The 12,511-nt window shown below is 35.5% G+C and overlaps 1 protein-coding gene across 1 annotated transcript in view; it reads left to right on the top strand.

Annotated features, from left to right (window-relative positions):
• The window catches only part of DLGAP1 (DLG associated protein 1), an 88,861-nt gene that overhangs the window by 23,883 nt on the left and 52,467 nt on the right, over positions 1–12,511 (top strand). Inside the window, exon 3 of the mRNA XM_015823193.1 lies at positions 12,139–12,316. Coding sequence (XP_015678679.1) covers positions 12,139–12,316 — 178 coding nt within the window. The remainder of the gene's footprint in view (positions 1–12,138; positions 12,317–12,511) is intronic.

The raw sequence follows: 12,511 nt of genomic DNA, 5'->3' as shown, positions 1-12,511 counted from the left end.
ATTTTTATATGAAGTAATTTTTGTGTTAGTTTGCAGTCTTCCTTGTGACATATTTAGATATTTAAAAATACATTTTATTTTCTATTTTAATTCAAAAATTCAAAATAATTATTCTGACTCAAAGTAATATTTTACAATGTTCATTTATAAATCCTGCAGTGCTAGCCTTCAGCAGACTACATTTGGTTTTATTATCTGTGATTGCTATCAACTTTATACAAAATGATTGCAAAAGTTTTATTTTATTTTAATGAAATTGTACTAACAAATATTAGCCACCATGTTTGTGTGTGCCTCTGTTTATGTAGGGTGACACAGATAGTTTATGAAGAAAACATATTTCAAGCACAGCTTTAAAAGTTACACTTATGAGGCACTTTTTTTAAAAATGAAGTTTTGTTTCGTTTATTTTTTTAATTAAATAAAACAGGAAAAATCAATAAAAATGAATTAAAAATAATTTTAAAAGAGTAGCAATGCAATTACATGACAAATAGTATAAATAATGGATTATCAGTTTGTATGTATATAATATTCAATAAAAGACAGGTACATTTCATTTCAATTTTATTAAAAATTACAATAATAAAAGTTAATACACTTAAAAAAGAAAAAATAGAAGATACAGAAAAATTAAAATATTGTAAGAAAAAGAAAATAAATATATAAAAATGGTTTCCTCCATCACAACAAGTATAAACAATTTCTTAAAATACAAAATCTCTCCTTTCCATATCCTATCTCTTATCTATAAACAAATCCATAAAAACTTATTTCAGTTCTGATGACACCAAAAAATCCATTAAAGGTTTCAGATAACAACATATTCATATTAACCCTGATCAAGTAAACCAATTTTGCATTCCTTTCTTTTCTTTTAACAATCTTAAACTTTATCCCTGGAAATAATGTTGAAGAACTTGATTGCTTTTCAATTTTTCTTTATGTCTTCCATAAAATTCTTTAAAGTTTTTACACACCTCTTTTGTAAATCCAATAAAGGAAAATTACTCAGATCAGTCTCTTTGTTTATTATTTACACATCCCTTTTAATTATTATTAAGACATCAGCCAATCTTCTTATGTCCAATATAACATCCAATTTCCCTATCATTCTTAAAGCCTGTCATTTTTAAGTCTACTTTCAAATTAGTATCAGTCTTATTAGGTAAAATTGGGTCTTTTTCCATAAATACTTTTAAGCATAGTCTATGTATAGAAGCAGACACTCTTAAAATTAACCTCTGGGTCCATTGTTCAACAATTTTCTACAATATGCCCAATGTTAAAATATTTTGCTTCATTCTCTGTTTGTAAGTCAAGATTGAGTGATCATTTTCCTTAATTGTAGTCTTTAGCTCCTTCTAGTTCCCTTTAGTGTCCAAGTTTTTATCTTATTATCCTTTTTAAAAAATAATTCAAAACAAATGCATTTTCCCTTTGGGAAGGATTTTTTATAATTAATTCCAAAATCCTATTTGGAATTTATCTGGACCCTTACTCCATTTGTAACTTTCTAAAATAAAATTTCCAGTCATACTTTTGCTATTTATTCAAAAGAAATTTAAGTCACATTTAAAACTGCTTTCACTAAAGATTTCAGAAAACTTACTTGATGCTATAAAATATATTGATCTCAAGGTTACTAAGAAAAAAAACAGTTAATAAGCAATTTCAAAAAGTTATTAGAAAAGGAAGCATCTGCTTAGTACTTCCTTAGAACAGGAAGAACCCCGGGTCCTTTCAAAGTGATAACTGCATTTTCAACAAGATAGCTATTCCCAAAGCTGTAAACCCTCCAGATACCACGTTCTTGCGTATTCCTTGTGAGAAGCAGCAGACTGGACACTTGTGGGTAATCTCAAATCCTTTCCTTGTTTGGACAGGAATTATCAAACATCTGGGCTCCTTGCTGGCTCTAAATTCTGTTGGCTCTGCTTTTCATCAAGCTACCTTTGCCATTTTTTCCCTGGATGTCACTTCATTGCAATCATCTATGTATAGTCTATTTCTATACTCAATTCATCCACAGAGCCAAGTAATATCAAGTCTTTGATATTGGATAACTGGGGACATTGTTTTAGTTCAGTATTTATTTTTGTATCTTCTCTCATCCTAAGTCTGTTCAGGCTTGGGAGAGTCCCTGGTCCTTTATGTAATTTCTTGCTTTGGAAATAATAACAAAGTAGGAAAAGCATTACAGAACATGGCTTCTGGAATTCTTTCTAACTACTTAATAATAGCTCTCCTTGGAGGAAAGATGATTAGAAAGAAGGAGTTGGCAACATTCAGCACAGCTGCCCAACTGCCAATTCCATGAGGTTGTATTAAGGGAAAATTTCTGGGATTTTCATTGTTGGTATCTTTTGCTTTGGTTGACAGCCCCTTGCATATAGCCCATTTTAACTTATTTTTTCTTTAGTTGCCATCTCCCTGCCATACCAAATTTGGTCCTGTTCTGTTCCATTTTCAGAGAGTTATGTTGACTAATAGAGTCATGATCCTCTTTACATAATTTGTTTTCAACATTTCATTGTTTTGGAAAGATTAAAGAGAAAGACAGCCTGGTCCTATTTTTTAATGCCAAAAGTAAGATACATAAACCAACTGAATTTGCATTTCAATTTTATAAAATATAAAAATATATTTGGGTCAGTGATGGTGAACATGAGTAAGTGACTTCTTAGTTTAGATGGAAGTTTCCTTACTTATATATTAGAATAAATTTAAATACTGGTACACATGCTTATGCAAAAGTGACAGCAAAAAAATCAAAGTGACATAAAATAAAATCAGATTTGAGAGACTGTAGAGGAAATTTTAAGCGAAGTTATATTCTTAAGGACAACTTAAGATAATGGGAAAAATAAGATCTGTGGAAGATAGATCATAGTTTCGGGGAGTTCCATATCTTTGTGCAAAAGATGAGAGGACTTGCCTTACCCATCCATTGTATCTTTCAATTTTCTTTCTCAAATGTAGAACTTTACATTTCTCTCAGTTAAATTCCATTCTGTTGATTTCAGCCCACTACTCAAGCCTGTCTAACTAATTTTGAATCTTCTCTTTTTTCACTGAAAGTGTTAGCTATCCTATGACAAGCCATGACCTCTTGCTTGTTCATCACATATCTAGACTTCCAGGCTGAAACCCAATCAAGAGTGGGGTGTTAGCTTTGTTAAAAATAAGGTGAAGACAGGTATTATTTTAGATTCTCATAGACAAGCTTCTCACAGGAGAAGGGGTGATGTGGAGTGCAGATGGCCTGGTAAAATAAATTCAGTTGGCAACAGAGCAGACTTTGGGAAGAAAAAGAAAGGAAGAAAACTGGAATGGAACTTTTTGAAAAAATGGGTAATAACCAAAATGAAGTTGTCAGCAATTACTGAATATGAGTTGTTGCTTTTATTTACAAATAAAAGGGCTGGTAAACCTGAGTTAGACTGGGGAGTGTTTGCATTTCATTTTTTTAAATATATTTTTATTTAAAAATTATTAATATAAAATAGAAATAGAAATAAAGAAGAACATTGTTGGACTCAATCTAAAGAAAAATAGAAAAGATGAAGAGCATAGAGAGACAATAACTAACAATGCAGAGAGCATGACAGGGCTCCAGATGATTGCAGAAAATCAACTGTTTTTATTAATCAGTGAGAAAATTGCCACTGTTTGCAATTACCACTAAAATTAGGAGAGTCAGAAAAGATGGTATACTGTACATATAAAGTCACATCATATTCTATAGATATGCATGCCTGGAGAGGCTTAAGACTATTATGCCTTGAACTGCAAGTTAACAGTACTCTTGGAAAAGCAGATTAAAAATCAAGCTTCAGGAAGAGATGAAAGAGGAAGTATGGAGATGGCCTCGTCTTCTTTAACCACAAGTCATTCTTGCTATCACTTACTAAGGCAGGGGTCCCCAAACTCCGGGGACTGCGGCATGCCAGCAACCAGTCCGCAGAAACAAGCAAAGCCCCGTCTGTGGGATGCAGGCAGCCCACAAAACCACGCACTCTCCAGTCCATGGAAAAACCTTTCTCCATGAAACCGGTCCCTGGTGCCCAAAAGGTTGGGGACCTCTGAACTAAGGAATCTAGCCGGAATACTGAAATTAAAAATGCTGGCGGGGGGGGGGGAATAACTTGCTTGTTTGCTCCAATGTTTGTTTGCTTGAATAAAAAGGTAAAAGAATCTGGATTTATTAACAAAAAATGAATGAGAATTTTTGGAAACTTTAGCTCTTGGCACAGTAGCATTCTCAGCAGATGCTTGTGCTTATCATAAATATCATCCCAGCAAGTTTCAATTATCTCCATCACATCATTTTTGTTTTCCCAAGTTACAATTTCTAATTTCCCCTATTTACTACCCATATATTGCTTTATATTGTTGTAATATGTTCCACTTTGAATTTGTCGTTCAAAGATTAGCTGCAAAATTAGAGTGTCTTTTGACTTGCCAGCAGCAAGACATTCATAATTTTTTGCGCAGATATTGATTTACAGCTCTGCACTCTTGTTCTGGAATTCTCCACTGACCATTAGTTTTAATACAAGCAAATGTTTTGGCATGAGAACTATCTGTATTGCCCAGAGCTGGTAGAAAGCTGCAAATGTGCACACACCAAGCATATGCACTCATTTGAATATGAAAATATAGACTTTTCTTTCCCTTTATCACTGGGCTGGACAACTGAAGTTGTCTAAGAGAATTCTTCCTTATGTTCTCTTCTTTAATAAGAAACACTATTGCACTGGCAAACTGATATACCCATTTCCTTTGAAAAATATTTAGAAATACAGTAAGGTCCATGCCCAAGCTAGGTAATATGAAGCTGGTTAGATGAGGCAGAGGATGAACAATAAAAAAGTATTCTGTGATCATCCAGCCACAGCACATACCCAGAAAACTTCCAATGTGTCTTTCCTGAACCTGTTCATCAGTATTCAGACTCAAGAATTTTTGCAATAAAGGCCTTTTCTCTTTATGTTAAAAAAGTGGTGATAATTGACATAGTACAATACCCTGGTATACAATTTAAATAATATTTTTAACATGGTACAAAAGGAAGGGTTTCTAAATGATTCCAATATTGTCACACTTACTCAAGAGAAGGCAGGGTTTCATGCAAGCCAGACCCAGATGGTCAGATCTTTCAACTGTTCCAAATTCATGGTCAGAACTTTGAACTATGACATGTATATCATAGCAGTGAATTTGAACGTTCTGTTTCCATCATATTTCACAACAAAATGAACTCTAGCACCTTTCTGTAAAGTGACAACTCTCTATATATTCCATTAAAGTAATGTGATATAATGCATGTGGATTAGCAACATAATCCTTTTCCCTGTTGGAATATGGCTTATGCGGTTAAAAAACATTCAATTTACATGTTTATTTTTTTTTCTTTTTCAGTGTTTACTTTAAGTTTATTTTATTTGAACATTAAAATTAAACCTCCAAATTTACACTGAGGTTAAAAAGGAGATGGGTAAATAAGCCAATTTGAAGTTCAAAGTTCAAAGAATCATAGCTATGGCTATTAGCATTTGCATTAATCTTGAATATTGATTTTGGTTTATTTTAAATGGAAATCATTATCTGGTATAGCAGGATGGACTTTCTTTTATTGTATTATTAAACTGCATGAGGTCCAAATACATCATAACACCTGCTGATTCAAAGTCCATTTAGGAATTAATTTTATATGGCATACTTATAGTGGAGGAAGAGATTATATTGTGATTTCTCTGTCCCTGGGCTTTACATTACAAAGAATCAGCAAAAATTAACCTTAGATTGATTTAAGACTGAAAGCATAAGGGAGAGAGAAGGTTTATGCAAAGATTTAATTCAAATATTTGTTCCAAAGGCGACATGGTTAAATGTCCTGATTGAATCAGATGTCTCTGAATCAGTTCAGTGATTAAAAAAATAAATAAATGTGACTTTATTTGTTAGTTCAAATTAGATGAGAGTGCATCTGCACACTATTAATAATTAATCCTTTCCTTGCCAATCATCCATTCTTTTAAGATTATGTCTGTCCAAGCAGTCATAAGGGAGATAAAGGAGAAAAGAAGCTTGTAATTCTATGTAGCCTATCCTCCCCACTTATTATTCCACATTGAATTTTAGATTTTGATTTTGATTCCCTTATAACAGTGTAGTTCTCCTATGTATAATTTCAAAATGGCTCCATTTGTCAAAATTTGACCTGGTTGCTGAGTGTTGATGGGATAAGCAGTTAAAAATATGAACAGATGGGACCTCACAATTCCACTGAGGGAAGACAGAACAGCTTTTAAAGGTTGGAGAAAAGTGTGATGTTCCTGTTTCAAAGACAGCTTTCTTTTTTGGTACTTTTAGACAATGTGTTTGTAATTGGCTTCCATAAAGGACAGCCACAGTAGGATTTATGCAGATATATATCTGTGCCTGTTACCTCTTGGCATTCAACACTACATGTGCAATTGTCATATCATCATTTTCAGCAAAAACAATTTAACATCAAATAACTACTTCAGAAATCAGTTCAATCCATGTTTTAGAATGATGATAAAATCAGAAAATGAAATGGCTCCTTGATTTTTCTCAATCAAGGATGTGTCCACAGCTTCTTTCCTCCATGTTTTTTTTTCCATATCTTTCATAATTGAACCTAATCAGCATCCTTTCTTTTGTTTCCAGAACTTTGTAACTTATTAATTTCTTAGTGAAGAGAAGAGATCCATTTCAGAGAGAGAGAGAGAGAGAGAAAGCTTTTCCTCACTGCTAGTCACTAACTCTTTTTGACTGAAAATAACTTGAGACTTCAAGAAACACCTGACATGTTAAAGCCTACGAGCTCAGGCTTTGATTCATTGCACATCAAAGAAAGCTCTTGCATTAGATCATTTTTAAGAAAATAGATATCCTACTTGATTAAGATGCTTTGAACAGTATTACAATAGTCTTCACTTAACAACCATGGCAATCATTTCAAAGTTATAACAATGCTGAAAAAAGTGACTTATCATCAGTATTTGTTATTTGGCAGTTTTTGCATATTTACAATGGTTGTAGCATCCCAAGATTATGTGATTGCCATTTGTAGCCTTCCCAGCCAGCTTCTGACAACAAAGTCAGTGGAGAAGCTGGCAAGATGGTGCAAATCTCAGTCATGTGATGTCTTGCTTAATGACTCTGGGTGATTCACTTATACTGACCGCAACCAGGATTTCTGGAACTCCTATTGCTAAGTGCAGCATTTATGTGATGTTCTGCTTAACAGCCATTTCAGTGACAGAGCTGCCAGTCCCAACTGGGATAAAGTGAGGATTATCTGTACTTGCCTTCTCACATACAAAAGAATGCACCAGCAGTTGGTGCAAGCAGCAGCATACCTATCTAGCATAATCTCATTAAAGTTAGCATGAGTGACAAAATTTGCACCATGTATTTCTCAAATATAAACTATAATAGATTTCTTGTGTATAAGTCCCTTACAGAAAAAAAAAACCTACCTAATTTCTGAGATCAGCCTAACAAAAAACTTTGCATTCTTTACTGAACTTTTCCTACCATAAGTAGCATTTATTCTAAGATCAGTAGATACTATCTTATATATTTTCTTTTCATAATGCCAACCGTGTTTATTTAATAATAATAATAAAGTTGGAAGGGACCTTGGAGGTCATCTGGTCCAACCCCCTGCTCAGGCCAGAAACCCTATACCATTTCAGACAAATGGCCGTCCAGTCTCTTCTTTAAAACTTCCAGTGTTGGAGCATTCACCACTTCTGGTGGCAGATTGTTCCACTGGTTAATTGTTCTAACTGTCAGGAAGTTTCTCCTAGTTCTAGGTTGCTTCTCTTCTTGATTAGTTTCCATCCGTTGCTTCTTGTCCTGCCTTCAGGTGCCTTGGAGAATAGCTTGACTCCCTCTTCTTTGTGGCAGCCCCTGAGATATGGAACACTGCTATCATGTTCCCCCTCATCCTTCTCTTCGTTAAACTAGTCATACCCAATTCCAGCAGCCATTCCTTATATGCTTTAGCCTCCAGTCCCCTAATCATCTTTGTTGCTCTTCTCTGTACTCTTTCTACAGTATATTTTATTATCATAGATCAGTGATGGCGAACCTTTTAGAGACCGAGTGCCCAAACTGCAACCCAAAACCCACTTGGTGCCAGGTGGGCGTGACCCATTGGGTAAGTGTGGCCAATTGGGTGGGCATGGCCTATTGGGTGGGCGTGGCTGCGGTGGTAACGGCAGACTGGGTGGGACTAAAAAGTTCAATCAATCAATTCCAACTTTGCGAGATCTTTTTTTTTTCCTGTGAGAAGTTGAAATTGATTGATTGAACCTTTTTTTTTACACACTGCGGCAGAGGCCTAAAGTGAAAAGGTTTTATAAAACCCAGCTGAAGGCCTAGGACTGGGGCGATGGTGTGAGTGCCCACAGAGAGGGCTCTGCGTGCCACCTGTGGCACGCGTGCCATAGGTTTGCCACCACGGTCATAGATAGTTATAACACATATAACACATTTATGCTGTTTGCCTGGAAATTTACTATCATTTCAAGACGAAATAATGTTCCTCCAAGTATGTACAAGCCTTTTCTATTAGAAAGTTCTACATACTGTATTTAAGCTGATTATTTGACAACTTTCATAGAGAAAAGACACATACTTCAGTGCAGATTGGAAGTAGTTTGACCATACATGTACATGTAATTGTGTAGCATGTAGCTTACACTATTCTTTTTTTAAATTTAATTTATAAATTCTTTGCCCTTTCTCATGCAATATTTTTTAAAGTTTTTTTTTCTTTTTCTGAGGTATGCATAATTTGGAGAGAACAGAATTAAACTTATTCTCCCCATATTGACACTTAAATTTGATGTGTGCTTTTGATTAAAAACAAAAACTGGAACACCGCAGAATGTATAGCCTGACATCCCCCTCAAAATGCAAGCCACATTTATCATATTTAGAATGCTTATCTTTACTTTTAAAATCCTTGTACTGAGAGAGCCCATGGAAATTCATTAATTTCTCCTTTCTTTCTCATCTAAGTAAAATTATATAGCACTAGAGACAAATGAACTAAATTATCAATTATTTTGAAAAGGTTGTCAACTGAAAGTTTTTTCTATTCATGATAGTTCCTGATTAGCGTGCACAATTTAAAATGCACAATTAGTATGTACATTTATTTGAAAATAGGTAGATTGAATATGGAAAAAACTGGTATCAAACTAAATCAGTATTTGAAATTGCCTATTTATGTTACATTTAATTTCTCCCTTTCTCTCTCTCTCTCTCTCTCTCTCTCTCTCTCTCTCTCTCTCTCTCTCTCTCTCTCTCTGTGTGTGTGTGTGTGTGTGTGTGTTTAAAGACTATGTTTATATTTCAACCTATACTACAGCTTGATTAAAATGATAGTTCTTAGAATGATTGTATGTGGCTAACACAAGATGAATGAGAATCAGTAAAAAAAAACCTATAGAAATTATTCTAGTTTTTCTTTTAGGCTTTTGTAGTTCATTTAAGTTTACATCATCCATTATTAAACAGCAGGTTTGTTCAAACCCATTATCCATTATTTCATATACTGTATAATGATTTATATCAGATAGTACTAGATAAGCCAGCAATCATCAGGCTATCAAAACAGCAGATTTTTCAGTTATATACAGGGCAACACAAATCTCTGTGGGTACTTTTGGGTAAAAATATTTAAGCATTCTACAAATTAACCTTAGTTTTTAGAACAGAAAAATCCTGCTTCAATCATGCCACAATAAAGAGGCAAGTCCATTTTGAAAAAGCATTTTTAAAAAGCCTACTGAATAATTTGCATTCTTCAGTAATGAATTCAAATCCAAGTTGCAACCCCCATTGAACTGAGTTTGGACTAGGTGAATGTGCCATGCTCACCATCAAATAGGGGAAAATAGTGAAAACGGAAGGAATCAAGATGCCCTATGGCAAACTGCTGGCCCGCAGGCTGGACATGTCACCCGGAAGCCGCGCCCACCCCATTGCCGGCAATGGCAAAACAGTCCCAATACATCACGCGACATCACGTGACGTTGCGAGTTTGACATGTCTGCCCTATGGAAACAACATCAAGAGTCTGGGTGAACATGATCACTACAAATAACCTGGGCATCCTTCAAGCTGACAACATCTGAAATGAAGAAAAAGTTTAGAAGTGAATACATCAAGAGTGTAAAGAAGATCTTATAGGCCAAACTCAGTGGAGGAAATACCATCAAAGCAATTAACACTTGGACAGTTCCAGTCATTAGATACACAGCTGGAATTATGGACTGGACTCAAGCAGAACTAAAAGCTCTAGAAAAGTAATGACAATGAATCATGGTCTTCATTCTTTCAGTGGCGTTGACAGACTCTACTTACCAGGGAAAATAGGTAGGCATGAAAAGTTACAAGCAGATCAGACGTTTGGAAAAGAAAAAAGGCATTGGAAAAATATCTGAAAAATAGTGAAGAAGATGCACTGAAGCTAGCATACCAGGAAGCTTACTGAATACTGGAGAAACCAAATGACCTACAAGAAAGATTAAATGAAGAACAGAAAAGAGGCATGGGAAGACAAAGTACTACATGGCCAGGACATTAAAAAAAATAGCAAGCAAGGCAGATAATAACAAGACCTGCCAATTTCCTGGTAAGAACAGGAAAGTTGAAGAAAGAGATAGGCTAATTCTGGCTGCACAAATGCATACAAAGCCAGAACTGAGAAGACAGCAACAGACAACAGGTGGCACCTCTGCAAAGAAGCTGAAGAAACAGTGGATCACCTAATTAGCTACTGCAAGAAGATTGCACAGACTGACTGCAAACAATAGCATGACAAAGTAACAACAATCAGGCATTGGAAGATCTGCAAAAAATACTATTTGTGTGCAAACAAGAACTGGTGGGACCATAAAATAGAGAAAGTAATAGAAAATGAAGAAGCCAGAGTGCTCTGAGACTTTAGAATTCAATCAGACTGGCACCTGCTGCAAAACACATCACACTTAACAATTGTCAATAAGAAAGGCAAAAAAAAAAATGTCTTGAGACAGCAGAATTGAAGAGAAGGAATTGGAGAAGATAACAAATACAAAGACCTGTAAATAGAAATGGAACATCTGTGGCAAAAGAAAGCAAAGGTAGTACTAATAGTAATAGGGAGTGATCCCAAAATAACTGAATCACCATTTGAACATCATCAGCATTAACAAATTCACCATTGATCAATTGCAAAAGGCAGCTTTACTCGAAACGACTTATATCCTGTGACACCATGGATAAAAATGACAAATCCAGTCTGAACATCTGGCTGCCGGTGCTATGAACTAAAATATTAAATTTATATTCTGTCCAATCTCAGCAACTCTGCATGGTTTACTGATTGTTAAAAATATTTTAAAAACAATGAAATAACACAGAGAACATAAAAACAATACTAGAAAAGAACACAAAGCTAGATGATGCTGTTTTGACAAATGGTGCTCAGACTTGGAAAAATTATTTGAACAAATGAATAGGAACAGTCCCCTTCTGGGGGTTGAGTTCTATGTTTATATATGGCTATGGGTCACTGGATAGATTTTTTTTGTGTGTGAATACTATGGTAGTTGTTTTGCTTTGATACATTGTATTGTTCTAGATCAGTGGTTCTCAACCTTTTTAATGCCGCGACCCCAACCGGTCGTAAGTCGAGGACTAAACCGGTCGTAAGTCAAGGACTAAACNAGGACTAAACCGGTCGTAAGTCGAGGACTACCCAACCGGTCGTAAGTCGAGGACTTTCCCTGCCCGGGAGCGCCGCGCATGCGTGGTTCCGCCCCCTGCGCCGGCTGAGGCGTAGCTGGCAAGCGGCAGAGACGGAGCAGGCCGACCACCAGCTGGCCCAGCCCAAGGGAGGTAAGGCACCCGCCGGAAAAGGGGAAAAAAATGGACAGAAAAAATGGCGGACAAAAAAAATGGCGGACAGCCTTGCTTGGCGACCCCCATGAAATGGTCGATCAACCCCAAATGGGGTCCCGACCCACAGGTTGAGAACCACTGTTCTAGATGAAATGTAGATATGGCATAGTGAATTATTGTTTGTTTTTTTTTTCCTTTAAGGATATCCGGTGAACATTCTCCAAAACTTCAAATCAGAAGCCACAGTTACTTGAGGGCAGTGAGTGAAGTTTCAATCAATAGGAGTTTGGATAGCTTGGATCCTGCAGCTCTGCTTACATCTCCTAAGTTTCGTTCCCGAAATGAAAGCTACATGAGGGCGATGAGCACTATTAGTCAGGTGAGTGACATGCCTGTACAATTAAAAAAAAATAAAGTTAGAACAAAAACACCTCTGATAAATATAAATATAAAATCTATATAAGAAAAAGATGTATGGACAATTCTGCAATAAAACAAATGTATGACAGCGTGTATTATTAAAAATCCCTTAGCTATATAAATGCCAGTTCCTAATAATCAATAATATTATTGA

Source organism: Protobothrops mucrosquamatus, unplaced genomic scaffold (genome assembly GCF_001527695.2).
Source record: "Protobothrops mucrosquamatus isolate PMUCROS unplaced genomic scaffold, P.Mucros_1.0 scaffold1795, whole genome shotgun sequence".
NCBI classification, from domain to species: Eukaryota; Metazoa; Chordata; class Lepidosauria; order Squamata; family Viperidae; genus Protobothrops; species Protobothrops mucrosquamatus.
Note: the sequence above shows the minus strand (reverse complement) of the source record. Positions and strands in the feature narration are given on the sequence as shown.